Here is a 22,507-nt window from a genome sequence, read left to right as displayed (position 1 = left end):
CTACCCAGAAGGCCCTCCAGCGTACGTCCTACGGAATCACGCTGTTGTGTCCAGGATTTAAAAGTAGACTCCTCGGTTTTCTGTAAGTAGTTTGCTTCATTAGCTAGCTGTCTAATTATTATTTGGAAATCACATAATTAACATATGATTAAAAGTGCATACAGTTGCTTATCGAAGAGACGGACAGTCGTTTTCCTGCCGACGATCATGACACACAGTCAGTTGCTAACTGGAATTAGCTTACATCACTTACGCTATGATACGTTTTTTTTTATCCTTTACTTTTTCACTCCACGACTGTGAAAAAAACTGCATCTGCTGCAGTGACCGAATATATATTTTTCTCTCGTCGTCAGGTTTTTAACTGGCTACATTGTTAACTGCACTGCACCAAAGTTCACATTAGTGAAATTGGAATAAAGCTGATTTTTGACAAAATAGGCCTGATAGCTACTGACTTTCATATGAGCAGACATTTACAGCGATGCAAATAAATAAATAAATGAATGAATGTGTTAATTAATCCTGACAGACGCACAGCAATGTCAAAAAAAAAAAAAAAAATCAGAAATGCAAATCACCACCGTACGACAGTTTTAGGACCACATTGAATTTTTTTTTTTTTTTTTTTTGGCCTTCGAGAAAAAAGTAATAATAAAATTGTAATATTACAAGAAAAAAGTCGTAATATTATGAGAATAAAGTCGTAATTTTACGAGAATAAAGTCGTAATTTTTTCTTGTAATATTACGACTTTATTCTCGTAAAATTACGACTTTATTCTCATAATATTACGACTTTTTTCTTGTAATATTACAATTTTATTATTACGACTTTTTTCTCGAAGGCCAAAAAAAAAAAAAAAAAAAAAATTCAATGTGGTCCTAAAACTGTCGTACGGTGGTGATTTGCATTTCTGATTTTTTTTTACGACTTTATTCTCGAAGTCTTAAAATTACAACTTTATTCTCATAATATTACGACTTTAGTCTCAAAGTCTAAAAAAAAAAAAAATTCTATGTGGCCCTAAAATGCCGTCGTACCACCGCTACTGATCTGATGGAAGGAAAAAACGAAGACCTGATCACTGACATTGACATCATGGCCAAACAAACCATTTAAGTACTTCATGTTAGTCCGGGGTCCAACTCAGAGAACTGTCTTCAAAATTGCCTCTGCTAACATGTTTTAAAAGATGACAATTTTTTATTTTTTTTTATTGAAGGGATTCATAGAAAACAAACTGGGGTGGTAGTCACTCTGAAATACTTGTATACCTTAAAATATCAATTTTGGACAATCTCATCGAAATCACACAGTTTAACACTGGCTGCAATATATAAAAATTTAAAGTTACAAAGGTACTTAGTGGTAAAAGCACATAAGAAACATTAAGCAAACATTTATAAAAGTGAGATGTGGTTCATTTTCTTGAACCAGATCTCACGTTGGATAAATTTATCAGTTTTCAGTTTGATGCGGTGGTCATATGCAATGATCAAGTGAAACTAACAAAGATTCAGTTTACTGTTACACTATGGATTTATCAGTATGAAATAGCGTACATGTATTTACAAATATTTCTGAATATATTATATAAAAGTAATGAACGTTATACATATCAAGTGGTATTTTTCAATGTAATCGACCAAAATTCTTACAAATAGTCAATTTCACACTTCACAGAAGTTTTTAGAATCCTGTTTGTTGTCTTTAATACTCTTCATCATTTTCTAATTTTTGCACCAAGATAAACAAGAACATTCACATGTCCCTGTGCAAGACAGCCGTCTTTTTCAACACACCATGCACAGTGCTCAGTATGCAGCACTATCTGCCACTGTCCTGACATCCACATTGGCCTGGATAGGTTCTATGGTCGAAAGCTGTGCAACTAGTCTGAGTAAATGTGGAACAGGCTTTAACAGTTTCCACTTCCTGACACCTCAGCTGTATGTGCTGCGTAATAACTAATGATTGCTCCTGCTGTAATATAATCTCCCACCGAGTGTCAAAGATCTTAACTTGGATGCCAACAAGTGCAAAACCCATCAAATGTTGCTGGATCATTTGACACAATGGTTTTAGATGTAACTGCTGTGTCAGGCCATGCACAACTGACAGTATGACACTTATTCAGAAGGATGACGAGTCAGTGTTGATTGATGAATGAAGAATATTACATTTTGATGCTTTCTCTGCATTGTTGTCCTGTTAAAATAGTAACATGAACTGGGATAATCAGCTGAACTCAGTCCTGTCAGTGGCAGATGGAAGCGTGTCAAAGATGAGGGTGAGTGCTTTTCTCTTTTTAAAAAAATTTTAAATGAGAAAAGAAACTCTTTGTTATAAATACACTGTAGTGTTATTGTAAGTTTTACAGTGCCCTGAAAAGGTTTGTGCCCTGTTCAGGTTTTACACATTAATTTTGTTTTATTTATTAATGTTTTTTTTTTTTTATGATATTCAAGTCAAGTCTGGGAGCATGATGTGCTGGTGTTTCACAGAACTACCTTGAGTCCTAGATGAAATACATCCAGGTAGACAACCTTTTAATCCCCACCTCTCGATTTTAATTCAAAATTAATTTAGTTGGGGGGCTTTAAACAAATACAGCAATATGGTGGCGCCCATTAGCCTGTATACAGTCACATCGTTCTTTTCAGAGGAGCCGAGCTGAATGAAAGAGGAGAAAACACAGTGAAGTTGGGTCATATGCTTTCATTAGAGCACTACTGGGACATCTGGGCCTTGAGAGCCCAAGTGCAATCGAGCATGGAAGATAAAAGCTAAGCTGTTTTGGTGAGTTCCTGCCTTAGTGCACAACTGTGATAATCCCACTGTTTGTTTACAAATCTTCACCAGTGGGTTAACCCATGATCAACACAAAGTACGATAGTACTGATTGTTTGTCGAAGCTGATCATTTACAGAACAAGCAAATGAGTGTTGACACTTGCTTGAGTTGGCAAGATGATAACTTGCTCATAAAAAAACTGCTAAAAAAAAGTGCTCAGCGCTTGAGCATGGAAAACATGTCCAATTAGCTTGTTGTGGTCTATGCAGTCAACATTCCAAGGGAGAAACAAAATGGTTAATGACCTACCTCTCAGATACGAGCTGCCATTTTAAATTACTCCACTTCGTTAGTGGGAGAATTTACATTTATCTCGCAGGCTCTGGTGGTTGAACTTGGCATCAAAACACAGGACCATTGTATTTTGTTTGTAGATTTATTTGAGAAAAAAAAAGGGGGCAAGGTAACAGCTCCTTCTGGTACATAGTACTTAGGGCCCCCATGTGCTCCTGTTAGTAGTATAACATAACAAAATTGTTACTTTTACAGCCAGTTGTCTTTTGACAAATCAGGGGATAGATACATGAACAATCCTTCTCCACCATGAAGGTGTGCAGTGCATCCAGAAAGTATTCACAGCACTTCACTTGTTCCACATTTTATGTAAAAGCTTTATTCCAAAATGAATAAAATTCATTTTTCCCCTCAGAATTCTACACACAATAATGACATAATGACAGTGTGAAAAAAGTTCATTTATTTATTTATTTGCAAATTTTTTAAAAGTAAAAAACTGAGAAATCACATGTACATAAATATTCATAACCTTTGCCATGAAGCTCAAAATTGACCCCAGGTGCATCCTGTTTTCACACATCATCCTTGAGATGTTTCTACAGCTTAATTGGAGTCAACCTGGGGTAAATTCAGTTGATTGGCCATGATTTGGAAAGGCACACACATGTCTACATGTAAGGTCCCACAGTTGACAGTGCACGTCAGAGCACAAACCAAGCATGAAGTCAAAGGAATTGTCTGTAGACCTCCGAGACAGGATTGTATTTGGGGAAGGGAGCAGAAACATTTCTGTTGATTTGAAGGTCCCTTTGAGCACAGTGACCTCCATCATCTGGAAATGGAAGAAGACTGGATCCACCAGGACTCTTCCTAGAGCTGGCCGCCCATCTAAACTGAGTGATCGGAGGAGAAGGACCATAATCAGGGAAGTGACCAAGAACCCGATGGTCACTCTGTCAGAGCTCCAGCATTCCTTTGTAGAGAGAGGAGAACCTTCCAGAAGGACAACAATCTCTGCAGCAATCCACCAATCAGGCCTGTAAGTTAGAGTGGCCAGATGGAAGCCACTCCTTAGTAAAGGACACATGGCAGCCCACCTGGAGTTTGCAAAAAGGCACCTGAAGGACTCTCAGACCATAAGAAACAAAATTCTCTGGTCTGATCAGGCAAAGATTGAATTTGGCATGAATGCCAGGTGTCATATTTGGAGGACACCAGGGACCATCCCTACAGTGAAGCATGGTGGCAGCATCATGCTGTGGGGATGCTTTTCAGTTGCAGGAACTGGGAGACTAGTGAGGATTAAGGTAAAGATGAATGCAGCAATGGGACATCCTGGATGAAAACCTGCTCCAGAGCTCTCTTGACCTCAGACTGGAGAGGGGGTTCATCTTTCAGCAGGACAGTGATCCTAAGCACACAGCCAAGATATCAAAGGAGCAGCTTCAGGACAACTCTTTGAATGTCCTTGAGTGGCCCAGCCAGAGCCCAGACCTGAATCCGATTGAGATCTTAAAATGGCTGTGCACTGACACCTCCCATCCAACCTGATGGAGCTTGAGAGGTGCTGCAAAGAGGAATGGGCAAAATTGCCCAAAGATACTGTAGGTGCGCCAAGCTTGTAGCATCATATTCAAGAAGACCTGAAGCTTTAATTCCTGCCAAAGTATTGAGCCAAGGGTGTGAATACTTATGTACGCATGATTTCTTTTTTAGTTTTTATTTTTAATTAAACTTGCAAAAATGCAAAAAAAAAAACCAAAACAAAACTTTTTTGATGTCATTATGGGGTGTTGTGAGTTGAATTTTGAGAGAAAAAAAATTAATTTACTCCATTTTGTAATAAGGCTGTGGAAAAATTGAAGTGCTGTGAATACTTTAATTTATGTCATGCTGTAGCTGTTTGTTGTCATTGTGACTTGAAAGGGCACAGTTTACAAATTTGAATATGAAGAAGCTTGAACTTTTTTTTAACCTGATGGCATAATAAATGAAAACGTGTAGAAGCTTAATGGTGCACAAATGTTTACTATTACCATGAATCCTTTTAACTTGTCCATTCTGTAGGTGGCACCACAGCTCCGTGTAACAGTTGTTCTGACAGTTAGAGCTCAGAATGCCCTTTAAAGTTCAGTCTTTTATGTGTTCACAGGAGAGACTTGTCTCACCGGGGAAATTCTCTAAAGGACATGGTAGGTGACGCATTTTGGGTTTCACATATGACTCAAAGGAGAAGTTAACACTCATCAGAATACAAGGGACAGCAGATTGAACTAATTATCCTTTCAATTCAGCATTTGTTATTTTAGGGTTTTTTTTTTTTTTACTCCCACACACACACCCCCCCTCCCCTTTTGACCTGCTTCTTCCTGTCCAGATTTGTTTCCTGTAAGAGAGAGAATTCATGATTTAGATTTGGACCCTTCTCGAGTCCATTGTCTCTGCCAGCCTTCCTCATCCCTCAGTTCGGGTGTGCAGTGGGCAGATGTGGCTGCTGTCCAGTCACAGCTTCAGATACAGGGTCAGGTGTGTGTCTGCATGGAATCGTTTAAAACTAAGATCATATATTTAGTACATTTATGTGAATTCAACAGTGACAGACTTCAAATTTCTTCCTACAATTTAGGCAATTGAGTCCCTGACTCAGAAGCTCCATCTTATGGAAAGAGAGCGACAGTCTCAGCAGTGTCACATTAAGACACTACAAGGTACATTAATGCACAGTGACAGCTGCCTCATTTTATACTGGGATATGCAAACACAGTAACACCTGAATATCCTGTTAATTCCAGCTAGAACACATGAATATTTATCACATTGAAAACTGCTTAATGTGGTCACACCTCACATTTTCACATCCCATGAAAAATAAAAGGCTACCAGAGACTGTCAAAGTGCATAGTGCGAGCTTAGAAAAATTGTTGACAATTTGTTGACATTTTGGCTTTTCCCTTTTTCCTCTGGGTCACCACAGCAGATCTGATATGGATCTGCATGCTGATTTGACACATGCTTTGATTTGTTCTTCGAATTTCAGAAAAGTGCAACAAATACTTATTCGGTATCATAACTGTTTCCCAAATGAAAACATATATTGGTTCCATCTCCACCCTCCTGAAGATGTTCAGCCCTGGTACCATCAATCCCAGCAGCTTTGCTTCCTCTACCTTTGCATCCTCACTGAGATTTAGTGGTGCACAGCTGACTGGTGGGTCAGCTGCCAGAAACCTGGCATCAGAGATATCCATCATCTTAGCAAGTGGATTAGCCTTACACATCTGCTCTAAGTAGCTGGCTCAGTGGGACAGCATAGTCACAGTCGTATGTCACCACCACAGTGATAGAGCTCATGTTAGAGCACAAAAAAGGAATAAGATTTTCCTTTGGAATATATTTGAGTACATTTCCATTTTATAATTACATACATAATTTGATGTCTTAGTATATCTGAGAGGAGGAAATGGCAACAAGCAATAAGATTGATAGAAATTGGTTTTAATTTCAGAACTCTTCAGCTGAGTTTCACTTGCAGGTGACGGAGGCCACTGTTGCCCTACGGACTCATTTATTTAAACTAATTATGCCTTGATGTTACCGTCTTACAGTTATGGGTGTTCTTGTAATTGCTGCATAGAGCACTTTTAAATTTTGTCTTATCCTGATCAACTCTGTCCTGAGTCTCTGGCTTGTCTACATGGCTTCCTCAAGGTTAATCTCTGTCTTTCTCAGAGGAGGTCCACAAGCTGCGTGAGGAGTTGAGGGAGATGGAGCAAGAGAGGGATGAAGCAAGGAGGGGGCAAAGCCCAGGAGCAGAGAGGAGGATGGAGCAGTGGAGACGAGAGGTTGAACGTGAGCTGAGCAGTTTGCGAGGACACATCACCAGGGTCACGTCGCTAGGCAACCTGGACGAAAGGTGCAATGGGGGTGGAGTAAAACGATGAGAGGTTCACCTCAAGATTGGAGCTGAAATGTTTTAAGTCCCATGAAAATGCTGTAGAATTTGTTTATATGAAAGAGTTCTGGCAACATTAAAATTTTCACAAAGATAGATATTGGGGGGGGAGAAAAGATATATGCGTCTTATCACAATTTTCCTTTCAGCTTCAACTTAAAGCTCTGCCGAGAGGAGCTGGAACACCTACAGAGAGAGGTGGATCAACTGAAAACACGGCTAAGTGAGTCACTTGCACACAGACATCGTACAGTTGTGTTGGTTTTGCAGGACGGCACACGTCTTCAGCAAGCCTGACTGCACTGTGTTCTAAAAACAAGACAAGCACACTCTCGCTCACAGCTTTTCTGTTCTGTTTACTTGTGAAAGGGAGACAGGAGGAGGACATGTTTCTCCAGCATGCAGAGGCCAGAGAGAGCAGGAGACAGTACGAACACAGCTGCAAGGTAAACACTCAACGTGTTTGCTTCACTTTCCTTCTGGTTACGTTCCTGCATTCTTTCAAAACTTCTTAACCCTTATGTTTTACATTATTATACACCTGTAAAAATTTTGGAGAATATATGGGAGTGACCCTGTCCATTTGTCTGTCCATGAAGCTTGCAAATCCTCCCTAAGTATGTGGTGGATTTGCTAATGCTGCGTTTACACATAACGACAACAAGTCAAGAATGCCACGAAGTATACATTCTTGGCCGCTGATCACAACTATGATGATTTGAGGCAGAGGCGTCAGGTGTCCTCGGGAACTGCTACAATCTGTTACCACGCGTTATGATTAATGGCACGTGTTGCTGGACAATTATCAGGAACCATTACGCACGGTCAAGAACAATGTTCCGCGTTGTTGTGCGCTATTGCGCGTAACAGCGCATCGTTACATTCTGTCACGTTGTGAATGAGGTGAATTGTCTCCACGCACACCCCCATATTCATCCTACCATCAATTGCTGAACAGTTCAGATCGCTCCACTTTTCTCCTCAAAATCCACAGCAGAAGAACTTTGTGAATTTGTGACTGCATGCTTAGTTGGACTCTGTCCCATGGAGTGGCGCAGAAAGGAGGAGGGGGAGACGGAGTGAGCCAGATGTGTGGCTTCACGTGGCTCTCGTCTCACTCGTTTTCCCAAACATCAGGCACAGCAGCAGGTGGAACACCTGCAGGAGCATGCTGATGAGCATTGAAACAAAACCTATTCAGATGTGTTGTCACGTTAAGAATGTCAGGAATGTGCCAAGAATTATGCATATATGACATTCGTAACATGTCTTGCCTATGTGTAAACGCACCATTACATACTATACAGATCTCTGTTTACTCTGTTTTTCCAAGACTTCAGAAAAACCCTGGCTTGTACCCACTAAATGCACTGACTGAATAGATACACTCAACAAAAATATAAACGCAACACTTTTGGTTTTGCTCCCATTTTGTATGAGATGAACTCAAAACTTTTTCCACATACACAATATCACCATTTCTCTCAAATATTGTTCACAAACCAGTCTAAATCTGTGATAGTGAGCACTTCTCCTTTGCTGAGATAATCCATCCCACCTCACAGGTGTGCCATACCAAGATGCTGATTAGACACCATGATTAGTGCACAGGTGTGCCTTAGACTGCCCACAATAAAAGGCCACTCTGAAAGGTGCAGTTTTATCACACAGCACAATGCCACAGATGTCGCAAGATTTGAGGGAGCGTGCAATTGGCATGTCAACCAGAGCTGTTGCTCGTGTATTGAATGTTCATGTCTCTACCATAAGCCGTCTCCAAAGTCGTTTCAGAGAATTTGGCAGTACATCCAACCAGCCTCACATCCGCAGACCACGTGTAACCACACCAGCCCAGGACCTCCACATCCAGCATGTTCACCTCCAAGATCGGCTGAGACCAGCCACTCTGACAGCTGCTGGAACAATCGGTTTGCATAACCAAAGAATTTTTGCACAAACTGTCAGAAACCGTCTCAGGGAAGCTCATCTGCATGCTCGTCGTCCTCATCGGGGTCTCGACCTGACTCCAGTTCGTCGTCGTAACCGGCTTGAGTGGGCAAATGCTCACATTCGCTGGCGTTTGGCACGTTGGAGAGGTGTTCTCTTCACGGATGATGCGAAGGAGATGTGTTGCACTGCATGAGGCAAATGGTGGTCACACCAGATACTGACTGGTATCCCCCCCAATAAAACCAAACTGCACCTTTCAGAGTGGCCTTTTATTGTGGGCAGTCTAAGGCACACCTGTGCACTAATCATGGTGTCTAATCAGCATCCTGATATGGCACACCTGTGAGGTGGGATGGATTATCTCAGCAAAGGAGAAGTGCTCACTATCACAGATTTCGACTGGTTTGTGAACAATATTTGAGGGAAATGGTGATATTGTGTATGTGGAAAAAGTTTTAGATCTTTGAGTTAATCTCATACAAAATGGGAGCAAAACCAAAAGTGTTGCGTTTATATTTTTGTTGAGTATATATGAATTAGTCCAGCTTAACACACTCACACTTATCAGTGCTATCATCAATAAATGCTATCATATTGTATCTTACCAACTTACAATAATGAGGACAAACTCCTTTTCATTTGCTCAACTTTGATGCACCGGATTAATCGAAGAACCAACTCTGTTTTATCTGTCAAAAATGCAGGCTGTTTGGTTTTTTAATAGACAAACCTCAGTTACGTGATATTGTCGTGGTTCATATCATTCAGCAGTGCTACTCTAACAATGTTTAAAGGTAGGGAAAGAATTATTCTTTCCTTACTAATAATAATTTTGCTGTTAATAAAAAAGTCATAAGCCAATACAGTACCAGAATATGTTTCTTCCATCCTGTTTTTCTCCATCTTTGCATATTTGTCACATTTCTTTGTTGTACAAAGTGAATGTATGGGGAAAAAAGCAAGCAAGAGGAAACACTAATGCAGTTTTTAAACAAGAGTCATCAGGAGATGACATATCCCCCTCCCCGGTCCCCACAAATCAGTAATACAGGATGACCCCCCCCAAAAAAACCCACAGAACCCATAAAAATTGTAATAAATCCTACAAAAGTCCAACAAATTTCTTGAAATGTGCTGGACTTAAACTTCAGTCTGTGTACGATCATTCCTCAAAAGTTTCAGTTATCTTGGTCGCTTTGCATAAAAATCATGTTCTTTCCAAATTATGCTCCAAATGGTATGATTTGTTGGCGAAATAGGCCTCCAGGCAAAATGTGTTTTTCTTGGTTGACCAAACAATGTTGGGGAACATGAGTGAAACAATAGTCTTACCCAGATGTTTGTAGAATTTATTACAATTTTTATGCATTCTGGGCGGGGGGGGTCATCCTGTACTAAGTGTTGGGTGATCACCCAACTACATCCTTATGGTAAATATGAATGAAATTGGTCAACTGGTTCTTGAGATGTCGCATTAACAAGGGTGTCAATGATGATATCTCACTGTGACCTTGAAATGGACCTCAAGGCCACCGTAATTGACTAGTGTTGGGGGATCACGCAAATACGCGCTTATGCTAAATATGAATGAACTTGGTCAACGGGTTTTTGAGATATTGCACAAACAAGTGAAAATGGACGGACGACCGGCCAATTGCATTCATATTTAGCATAAGGGTGTAATTGGGTACGTCTGTGCACATCTAATAAGCACGGATGGGCGAACATGCTGATCGCTGTATTTCCCACAGGGGAGATAAAAATTATTCAATTATTAAAGGTAAAAAAGAACTATGTAATTTTATGTAGCAAAAGTAATTGCCTGCCCCGTTCTTCAGTCAATAAAGTAACCAAATGTCATAGATAATTGGGTTCAGTAAGACGAGGCAGACCTAGCTGGAAAAAGCTTTTTGTAAAATTACATGTCCAAGTGCTACCAAAAATCCTTTGTTGTCTGTAATACTAAATGGGAAATGGACTGCATTTATCTAGCACATTTTCATCGAATATAGGAGCTTCACAGTAACACTTCACATTCGTCGTGCACACAGACACACACACACACACGGTACTGCCATGCAGCTGAGCTAACAGACTCCAGGATTAACATCGCCTTTTGCTGGACAGCTGTTTAGAAACATCTGAAGTAGCTTTTATCACATGACAAAGCATGATAAAGGCTAGTACCTCAAAATATTGAGACCTAACAGTCTTTGGATGCTGGAGCAGGAACACCTATTAAAGAAACACAAGCATACCCTCCTCCCCCAAATGGCTGGCCTTACATTAAATAGAAATAGAACATTTCCAGCAATATAAAATATCCCGGAATGTCTCAACATAGCCATTAATAAGGGTCTGGACTCTAGTGAAGCTCACTGAGAACTATTATCTCCAAAGACACAAAAATTGGAGCAGTGGTGAAACTTTCTTCGTGGCTACCCACAGATACTTCCTCAAGAGTAGACCGACAACACATCTAATGAAGACATACTTGAACCAAGAGACTTCAGTTGACCACTGTTGTTATTTACCCACTCCCCCCCCAAATGAACCCTGTTTGATGATGAACTCCATACCTTCACACTTGTACAGATTATGCCCTATTGTGTGGAAATTATAGCTTTTGTTGAGATCTGTTATAAAGCTAACACAACACTCGGCAATACGATCATCACAGCAACAATGACTTGGTAATGGTGGTGCCTCAGAAGAAGTCCTATAGAGGCTCTGAGGCACAGTGGTTCTGGGGCTTAGCCTGGGATACTGTAGCATGATGCGGGTGAGGGTCTGTTACTCTTCCAGTATGTGATATCAGTCCATCGTAGGGTCCTTCCCCATCCAAAGCCAGTATGCATTTACACCTTCATGCTAACATATTGGTAGTCCAGCTTTTTAACCCACTTATCTGCCTGCTCCACAGAACTGACAGAACCATCAGTCTGTGATCTCCTGCTCAAAATCAGTTAGATTATATAATAAGGCACAACAGCAGCTCTGTGCTTGAATTAAAAAAATTAAAAAATGTGCAGGTTGTCTTCATCTCTTTGACATTAAGTTTGAATGTGGCCAAATACAAGCCAGTGTTTGTGTCTGAACCTTTCCTTTGTCCAGAGTCTGGAGGGACTGGCCGACAGATACAGGACACACAGCTCTGATCTGGCCAAATCCCTCTCTGAATGTTCTCTCGCACAGCAAGACGTCCACCAGCTCAGGTACATGTGTGAACACAAGTATATGGTACAGTGCTGGTCTGGGTTTTAGCCTGTGCCTTTCTGTGGGTTACTGTTCATTGCGATGTGTCTGTGACAACAGAACAGCTTTGTCAGAAGTGAAGGATGAGGTCAGGAGTCTTCTACTCAGAGAACGCCAACCCACAGCTTTGGTGTCAGAACACACTTTGGGTAAAACGGTCTCCCTCCTTCTATGACTTACATCATGTGTTGAAGCCTGTTATAAATGTTTAACATTTGGTCTTCATGGTTTAGCTCCAGGAGCCTCACAGGTTCCAACACTTCAGATCCAAAGCAGAGGCATCAAAGCAGAAGAGATAGAATCTGACTTGGAGGATTTCAGTCCAACCCCGAGCCTGGCTGAGGTCAGCTCAGATGACCTCTCATGGCTGGATGACAAAGACACTGGTAAGAACCATTTTAGATATGAAAAGTACAATCGCCTGGTGCTGTTGATCTCAAATTCCACAGTACTCTTAACGTTAAATATTTTTTTAAAGCACGCTGTCAGGCATTTGTTTTATAGCTTAGTGTGCAGTGTTAGAAGATGGAAAGAGAAGTGCAAACAAACAAACAAATACACTGGGCACAGTGTGGAGGGGAACATACGGTGCAGGACTGTGCTTATAAGTTTCTTTGCCCATGTGGAGAAAAAAGCTTCCACAAAAATTCAGTGATTTTCCTACCACACCTCCCAGTCTGACAGATTGTACAGAAAGATTCAAATTCAAGCCAGTTTCTGATGAGCAAGTGTACAAACTGAGTGGTTTGAATGCTGGCAAAGCATATGAGGTGGATGGCATTATGGCAAAAACACTCAAGGATGCTGCTGGTGAGCTTTCTTTCCCACTACCTTATACTTTAGAACTTTTCGCTGCTGTCAGGAATAGTCCAGAGGGAGTGGACGCAAGCTGGAGTTATGTCTGTCTTTAAGGATGATGCCAAGCAGGATGTGGAAATTACAGGCGCATCTCAGTTCTTCCTTTGAGTATGACAGTATTCGAAAGAGTGATTCATGACGACATACAGGTTTTTATGTGAGTGTTTAAACACTCACACAAAACCTCCAAAATGAGCGGTTTTATTGGGATTGGTGTGGCTTGTCTTTTGGTGGCATTCCTAATCATTTTATAGTATGGTTTCCTTTTATCTTTATTGCTTCACAGAGTGATTTTTTTTAGTGTGTAGGTGTCATCAAGACACTTGGGCTGTAAAAATTAAACAGTGTTCAAAATAATACCAGTGTGCTTAAAAAAGTGAGGAAAGCGTTAAATCCATACCATAGCTTTCATTTCCATACACGAAAATGCATTGGGAACACGTCACATTCTATTCCAAATCAAAACATGAAGAAAAAAAATTATCAGTTTTTTTATTACTTTCCATAAAGTGAAGAAAAAGGAATATTTGGCAGCAGTTCAAAAAATTGCAGTGTCTATTTTTTTCTTTCTGTGACCCTTATTACACCCTTACAGGTTTTATTTACAGGCCTTTATTTAACGACAAAGGCAGCAAATGTTGTACATGCTGGTTGCCGTGTATTTCGCTCTGAAAATGGGTTGATCCAGACACTGTTCAGAAGAACAGCGTACTTTGATTTAAAAGTTGATTGGAAACATATAAAGAAGTGCAGAAAATGACAGGCTGCTCTAATAAAATGATCTCAAATGTTTTAAAATGCAAACAAAACCAGACAACACGTGGAAGAAAATGGAAAACCACCATTCAAATGGATCAAAGAATAGCCAGAATGGCAAAGACTCCACGGTGATCAAAGAAGGTCTAAAATTACCTGCAAGTACTATAACAGTTAAGGCTCTGTCACACCTTGACGATTTATCCACCGTATGCCAACCATATTAAAAACGATGGCATAAGTTCAATAAGTTAAGGGTAAGTTTCTTATAAGTTAAGAGCAAGTTGAAACACGCTGAAGCTTGCTGATGTACGTCCTGATAAGCTGAGCTCCTCCAAAAAATTTGGGCATGCTGAAAATTTTCAAAGCATGCCAGCATGTGACTCATACGTCCCGCACATGCTGGACGTGCAGAGGAATTCGTGCGTCGGGACGGAGCCGCTCATGGCGCGGGACAAAAAGCAACGCCGTGATGAAGCCTCACAGGACATGTTGTGGCATGTCCAGCTCATCCACAATTTCTCGGATAGTCACACGACTGAAAAGCCACCGAAAGCCGTCTGAATCTTCCGAATGATGCAAGAGCTGGGCATGTGCCAACATGTCCTGTGAGACCAACACGGAGGTGCATTTGTCCCGTGCCATTAGCAGCTCCGTGGCGAATTCCTCCGCTCCTCTTTCCATGACAAAAACTCCTGTAACAGTGGAATGTGCCGAAAAAGTGGTATGTCCACCTCTTCTGCTATTTCTGTAGTAGTCAGACGATGTCCCGGATCAACACAGCGTTCAGTTTGGAAATTATCTGGTCGTTTCAGCCTGTCGATCGCCGCTCGGAGCGTGGCGCACCCTCTGCCATTGTGCGCCGTCTTTAAACTGGTTGTAACACTCCTTAATCTGTGTGATCCCCATAGAATCATCCCTGAAAGCCGTCTGAATCTTCCGAATGGTTTCCACCTGGCTGTCTCTCACAGTTTCTGGAAAAATTTGATGCAGCAAAGCTCCAAATCGTTCAGACATTTTTCTCACAATAAAAATCCGACGAGGGGTGTGGACCACTGCTCACTCGAAGCGTGCTCACAGGTGAATGACGCAACCGACAGGTGTGAAAAAACTCACGCATGCGCACGAAGGTTCAAGCTTGGCTGATGCAAGCGCACATGATTCAAATCCATATGGTTTTTGCAAAAAATAAAAAGGTCGGATAGTTTTCTAACAGACCTTGTATTTGCAGGTTCCATGTATAACTGGATTTTGCATCACAGGCTGCCCATATTTTGATGCCGTATTTCTTAGGCTTGTTTGACATATACTGTTGGAAAGGACAGCGTCCTCTGAAGGGAGCGAGGCGCTCCTTGACAGTGACATTGGGGCCAGGATGATACAATAAAGGCAGGATTTCGACCCATTTATCCCAGACATCTCTGATCGCTGCAAGCTTGTCTCTCTCTCGTCGACCAGCTCTGGTGTCACAGTTGTCAAATCAGATCACACGAGACATCATGTGAAATGTCTCCAAAGACATTATTGCTCAGAATATTGGCCTTCCATTCTCTTCACCCTTTGACCTGTATACTCCAGCTAACACCACAATTCCAGTGTAAGCATGCAAGTCAGTTGGATCCAGTGGCTTTCATTTCTCATGAAAAACATACCTCCCCTCCAAGTTCATCACGTCAAGGATTATCTTCTCTATGGATGGGGATATGAAGAGCTGAAATGCTGATTCATTATCATCAATTCTTGTTGGACAAGGAGTCATTTTGATGACATTAGAAGATGACAATCTGCCTCGACTTTGGTGTGGTGATGTTGACCATTTTATTTTACCGTCTTTAGATGTCCATGTCCCCTGTGTGGAGGATGAGTGTTGCATTTCTTGGTTTTCATCTGATGAAGGGACACCGGCAGACTCATCCTCTGAACCCTCCTCATCGTGGGAAAATTGACAATCTGGATCATCAATAGCATTGTCCTCTGGCTCTGAAGGATCCTCCGTCTCTGAAATCTCTTCCTCTGCATCACTATCCCAGTTCATAAGATGCGACAAACTTCTTCAGATGTAAATAATCTGGAGCTCATTTTTGGTGTATTTCTCAAAGTAAGGGCATGGAAACAGTGACAAGAACAGTGGAGAGAAAGTCCCTCTTCCACTACACCTGCTTCTGAATGGCTATTCAGAGGCAGTCAAAATAAAGTAGATCAAAGAGACATGTTTATTTTGGATTTGAACAGCCACTTTGTGTCTGGGTCAAAATGACCCGCAATCTCATCTTTGTATACAAACTCTGTGCAGACACTCCACCACACATCAAAGTGGTCAGATTTTACACAGCAGTTCATGACCCTAGATGAGGAAGAGTCATAAAATTTCATGGGAAAAAAGCGAGGATAACCTGCAATTTAGCCAACACAAAAATTGAAATGGGTCAAATTGACCCGCAACATAATACAAGGGTTAAAGCAAGTCCCTCTGTGTTTTTTTTTTTCTGCTGCAGGTGCGTTTCTCATGCCAGTACTGCGCTCTTATCACACAGAAGTGCTGTGATGATTTAAACTTTTAAAGCGCCGGCGCTATGGTGTGATCATCAGCCGGTCCACTCATCAGCATTCTGTTCACAATGAAAATGGTCCACCAAGATAAAAAATGAAAATAAAAATAATAAATAAATAATGTTAAATTACTCTGTTTCTAATGCGCACCACACGGTGCAGTACCGACCAGAACCACTGGGTTGTAACGGCGTTGTCGGCATACACTGGTTAATCGTCAGGGTGTGACAGCTGCATTAATTTATTAGACGTACGACAGCGCGTGACAGTGCTTTTAATATGGCAGGCACACGCTCACTAAATTGTCAAGGTGTGACAGGACCTTTAGAAGATGCCTATGTGAAGCCAAGCTATGAGCAAGAAGCCCCCACAAAATCCCATTGTTGAAAAAATGACATGTTGAAGAGGTTACAGTTTGCCAAAGAACACCTTGACTTGCCTAAAGACAAATGCCAGAGTATTTTGTGAACTGATGAAAGCAAGGTTGTTCTCTTTGGGTCTGGGGGTCACAGACAGTTTGTCAGATGACCCCCAAAAACTAAATTCAAGACACAGTACACTGTGAAGTCAGTAAACCATGGTGGAGCAAGCATCGTGATATGGAGACGTTTCTCATACTATGGTGTCGGGTCTGTTAATCACATACAGTAGTGTTCAGAATAATAGTAGTGCTATGTGACTAAAAAGATTAATCCAGGTGTTAAGTATATTTCTTATTGTTACATGGGAAACAAGGTACCAGTAGATTCAGTAGATTCTCACAAATCCAACAAGACCAAGCATTCATGATATGCACACTCTTAAGGCTATGAAATTGGGCTATTAGTAAAAAAGTAGAAACGGGGGTGTTCACAATAATAGTAGTGTGGCATTCAGTCAGTGAGTTTGTCAGTTTTGTGGAACAAACAGGTGTGAATCAGGTGTCCCCTATGTAAGGATGAAGCCAGCACCTGTTGAACATGCTTTTCTCTTTGAAAGCCTGAGGAAAATGGGATGTTCAAGACATTGTTCAGAAGAACAGTGTAGTTTGATTAAAAAGTTGATTGGAGAGGGGAAAACTTATACACAGGTGCAAAACATTATAGGCTGTTCATCTACAATGATCTCCAATGCTTTAAAATGGACAAAAAAAAACAGAGACACATGGAAGAAAACAACAATCAAAATGGATAGAAGAATAACCAGAATGGCAAAGGCTCACCCATTGATCAGCTCCAGGATGATCAAAGACAGTCTGGAGTTACCTGTAAGTGCTGTGACAGTTAGAAGATGCCTGTGTGAAGCGCATTTATTTGCAAGAATCCCCCGCAAAGTCCCTATGTTAAATAAAAGACGTGCAGAAGAGGTTACAATTTGCCAAAGAACACATCAACTGGCCTAAAGAGAAATGGAGGAATATTTTGTGGACTGATGAGAGTAAAATTGTTCTTTTTGGGTCCAAGGGCCGCAGACAGTTTGTGAGACAACCCCCAAACTCTGAATTCAAGCCACAGTTCACAGTGAAGACAGTGAAGCATGGTGGTGCAAGCATCATGATATGGGCATGTTTCTCCTACTATGGTGTTGGGCCTATATATCACATATCAGGTATCATGGATCAGTTTGGATATGTCAAAATACTTAAAAAGGACATGCCCTTGAAATGGGTGTTTCAACAAGACAATGACCCCAAGCACACTAGTAAACGAGCAAAATCTTGGTTCCAAACCAACAAAATTAATGCTTTGCGGATGTGAAGAAATCATGAAAAATTGTGGTTATACAACTAAATACTAGTTTAGTGATTCACAGGATTGCTTAAAAAGCAGTTTGAACATAATAGTTTTGAGTTTGTAGCATCAACAGCAGATGCTACTATTATTGTGAACACCCCCTTTTCTACTTTTTTTACTAATAGCTCAATTTCATAGCCTTAAGAGTCTGCATATCATGAATACTTGGTCTTGTTGGATTTGTGATAATCTACTGGTACCTTCTTTCCCATAAGAAATATACTCAAAACCTGGATTAATCTTTTTAGTCACATAGCACTACTATTATTCTGAACACTTCTCTACTAGGGATCATTGATCAGTTTGAATACAACAAAATTATTTCAATTTAATTCAATTTATTTCATTTACAGTAGTGTTCAGAATAATAGTAGTGCTATGTGACTAAAAAGATTAATCCATGTTTTGAGTATATTTCTTATTGTTACATGGGAAACAGGGTACCAGTAGATTCAGTAGATTCTCACAAATCCAACAAGACCAAGCATTCATGATATGCACACTCTTAAGGCTATGAAATTGGGTTATATTATTTTGAAATATTTGAAGAGGTCATGTTGTCAAAGAAGAAATGCCCTTGAAATAGGTGTTTCAACCCCAAACACACCAGCAAGTGAGCAGCATCTTGCTTCCTACCAATAACATTAACATTATGGAAATCCAATAGAAACCTTGTGAGGTAGCATCAGAAATGCTGTTTCTGAGACAAAACATAGAAATACAGAGGGATTTTGGACTGTAGTCGTCGTGGGCTGGAGTACTGGAAGTTGGTCGACTCCCTGCAACACCGCTCTGAAGCAGTTCTCAGAAACAGTGCTTATACAACTAAATATTAGTTCAGTGATTCACAGGAAAGATAAATCTTCAAGCACTTTTCAGTTTATACAGTAAATGTTTGAGTTTATAAAGAAAAATGCAAAAACTGCTATTTTTGAACAATCCAGTTTTCATTTTTTTTCACTTTCTATAAAGTAATAACAAATTTGATACATTTTTCTTCATGTTTTTATTTGGAATAGAATGTGCAGTGTTCCTCATGCATTTGTGTGTATGGAAATAAAAGCTATTAAAAGGATTTTGAGCTTTACTGACTTTTTAAAAACACACTGCTGTTACTTTGAACACAACTGCCATTACTGAGGCATTACCTAGATTTACAGAATTTGATAGTATCTCACTAGGCGTGTTGATGAAACTCGTAACATCTACAAAAAGCACAACCAGCTTATTTAATACTATACCAACAAAACTGTCTAAGGACCTGTGGCCCACTCTTGGACCGACTGTGCTGGAAATTATTAATCTCTCATTAACTTCTGGATCTGTTCCTAAATGTTTCAAATCTGCAGTGATTAAACCATTACTTAATAAATCTAATCTTGACCCTAGTGTATTGTAAAACTAGAGGCCGATATCAAATCTATCATTTTGCTCTAAAATTCTGGAAAGTGGTTTCATGGCAGCTTGTGGACCACCTTACTGAGAATAATCATTTGAGCCACTGCAGTCTGCTTTTAGAAAATATCATTCCAAAGAGACAGCTCTCACTAAAGTGGTGAATGATCTTCTGCTTACAATGGATTCGGACACCACTACGGTTCTGGTGCTGTTAGATCTCAGTGCTGCATTTGATACTGTGGATCATCATATTCTACTCGATAGGCTGGAGAATCATTTTGGGATTACTGGGAGTGCGCTTGCATGGTTGACGTCATACCTGACCAGTCATTCTCGCTGTGTTTTGTACAATAACACTACCTCTAACCTAAGTGACATGAAATTTAGGGTTCCACGGGGGTCCATCTTAGGCCCCGTGCTTTTCTCCCTTTATATAGCACCCCTTGGGCACATATTGTGATGTTTTGGGATTACCTTACACTGCTATGCTGATAATACTCAGTTATACATGCCGATAACTGCTGGTAATCTCATCCACGTAAAATACTGAGGAAATTGCCTTGCATCGGTGAGAAGCTGGATGTCGAGCAGCGTTCTACTTTTAAACTCTGATAAGACTGAAATGATGGTTCTTGGTCCAGTGAGACATCTGCATCAATTTGACCGGTTAACGCTTAGCCCGGGCTCGTGTGTCATACATCACAATGACAAAGTGAGGAGTCTTGGGGTAATTTTTGATCCTACGTTGTCCTTTAACCTCCACATTAGAGATATTACGAGGACTGCTTTCTTCCACCTGCAAAATATAGCGAAGATTCGTCCAATCCTGTCTATGGCTGATGCTGAGACCCTGATTCATGCGTTTGTCTCTTCCAGATTGGACTATTGCAATGTTCTATTTTTTGGTTTGCCACAGTCCAGCATTAGGCCTCTCCAATTGGTTCAAAATGCTGCTGCCAGGCGTTTGACAGGAAGCAGAAAGTTTGGCCACATTACACCCATTTTGGCATCCCTTCACTGGCTTACTGTCCCTGAGAGATCAGATTTTTAGGTTCTGTTAATAGCCTAGATGAAACTTTTCATGGACTCACACCTCCCTACCTAGCTGACCTAATTAAACCCTACGTACCTGCCTGGTTTTGCGTTCTCAAGGTGCAGGACTACTTTGTGTCCCTAGGGTGAATGAAAAGTCTGCGAGTCACAGAGCTTTCTCTTATTGTGCCCCTGTTCTGTGGAATGATCTCCCTGCATCAATAAAACAGTCAGATTCTGTAGAGACTTTCAAGTCCAGACTTAAGATGCACTTATTTTCCCTTTTGTATGGCTAGCATACTGGCATAGTATGTTACTATGCTTTTTACTCTTTTAAATAAATTTTATTAGGACACAGAGCGGGCCGCGACCTCAACTTGATCTAACTTCTGTTTTTTTTTAGTGAAGCTTAGGGTTAGTGGCCGGCGATCACCTTTAGTATTTCTTTTGTTTTTCTTGTTGCTTAGTGCTGACAAATTATACTGTATTTGTTGTCTTTCTGATGCCTGATCCTGTTTTTTTTTTCTCTCTGTTTGAGGTGCGGCTCCATCCAGAGATGGGTGTGGTGTCTGTTTCTGAAACCCTCCTGTCCTGTGTACCAGCAACACTTCCTGTATGTTCATTTTCTGAATTATTTTGTAATTTGTGTCAGTAGTATGGCCCAAGCAGAGGGTCACCCCTTTGAGTCTGCTTGAGGTTTCTTCCTCAGAGGGAGTTTTTCCTTACCACTGTCGCCTGTGTGCTTGTCTGGGGGTTAGCAAGGTTAGACCTTACTTGTGTGAAGTGCCTTGAGGCAATTTTGTTGTGATTTGGCGCTATATAAATGAAATAAATTAAAATTGAACTGTATCTATTCATACCATTGTCACAATGATTAAAAACTTTGTTTCATTTTAATTCTTTATTTTTGCTATCTGCTTGCAGTTTATAATTTTTCTCTGAATATTTTATTGTTAAACTTTTAAGGCATATACCCATTTCGAGGGGAAGCTTGCTGCTCCATGCCAAACTATTGTTTCCTTAAACTGGGATGGGTCAGTTGTCACCCATGTGTATATTTATTGCTTGTGTTCTTTAATGTCTCAATGGGCTGCAGTCTGTGCTTAGAGCACGTACAATGTGTGAATAAACTGCTTACATACAGCACAGTGCAGAGATGAAGAGAAAGGCAACATCTCAGCTAAAACAGTAGGATATAGACACAGTAAAATTTTAAAATTGATTGGTAACACTTATTAAACGGACATTAATACAGTTGTATGCCACAGTTTGGGCACCCCTGATAATTTTCATGATTTTCCTTTATAAATCATTGGTTGTCTGGATCAGAAATTTCAGTTAAATATATCATATAGCAGACAAACAGTGATATTTGAGAAGTGAAATGAAGTTTCTAGTATTTACAGAAAGTGTGCAACAATAATTTAAACAAAATTAGGTGGGTGCATAAATTTGGGCACCCCAACAGAAAAAATGCATCAGTAGATCCTCCTTTTGCAGAAATAACAGCCTCTAAATGCTTCCTATGACTTCTAATAAGAGTCTGGATTCTGGTTGAAGGTATTTTGGATCATTCTTCTTTACAAAACATCTCAGGTTTGTTGGTTTCCAAGCATGGACAGACCGCTTAAAATCACACCACAGATTTTCAGTAATATTCAGGTCTGGGGACTGAGATGGCCATTTCAGAACGTTGTACTTGTTCCTCTGCATGAATGTCTTAGTAGATTTTGAGCAGTGTTTAGGGTCGATGTCTTGTTGAAAGATCTAGCCCTGGCGCAACTTCAACTTTGGCAGTGATTCATGAACATTGTTCTCAAGAATCTGCTGATATTGACTGGAAACCCTGTGGCCCTCAACTTTAACAAGATTCCCAGTACCTTCACTGGCC

At 40.5% G+C, this 22,507-nt stretch overlaps 1 protein-coding gene across 1 annotated transcript in view; it reads left to right on the top strand.

The window, feature by feature from the left end:
- The first annotated feature begins 36 nt into the window (after positions 1-36).
- The window catches only part of LOC117519085 (myosin heavy chain, non-muscle), a 35,012-nt gene continuing 12,541 nt past the window's right edge, over positions 37-22,507 (top strand). Inside the window, exons 1-11 of the mRNA XM_034180387.1 lie at positions 37-82; positions 2,224-2,293; positions 5,246-5,285; positions 5,471-5,619; positions 5,720-5,801; positions 6,823-7,006; positions 7,195-7,268; positions 7,415-7,491; positions 12,110-12,210; positions 12,311-12,399; positions 12,484-12,636. Coding sequence (XP_034036278.1) covers positions 2,228-2,293; positions 5,246-5,285; positions 5,471-5,619; positions 5,720-5,801; positions 6,823-7,006; positions 7,195-7,268; positions 7,415-7,491; positions 12,110-12,210; positions 12,311-12,399; positions 12,484-12,636 — 1,015 coding nt within the window. The 5' untranslated portion in view covers positions 37-82; positions 2,224-2,227. The remainder of the gene's footprint in view (positions 83-2,223; positions 2,294-5,245; positions 5,286-5,470; positions 5,620-5,719; positions 5,802-6,822; positions 7,007-7,194; positions 7,269-7,414; positions 7,492-12,109; positions 12,211-12,310; positions 12,400-12,483; positions 12,637-22,507) is intronic.

This window comes from Thalassophryne amazonica, chromosome 10 (genome assembly GCF_902500255.1).
Source record: "Thalassophryne amazonica chromosome 10, fThaAma1.1, whole genome shotgun sequence".
NCBI classification, from domain to species: domain Eukaryota; kingdom Metazoa; phylum Chordata; class Actinopteri; order Batrachoidiformes; family Batrachoididae; genus Thalassophryne; species Thalassophryne amazonica.
The sequence above is the reverse complement of the archived record's forward strand: the minus strand, read 5'-3'. Positions and strand labels throughout refer to the sequence as shown.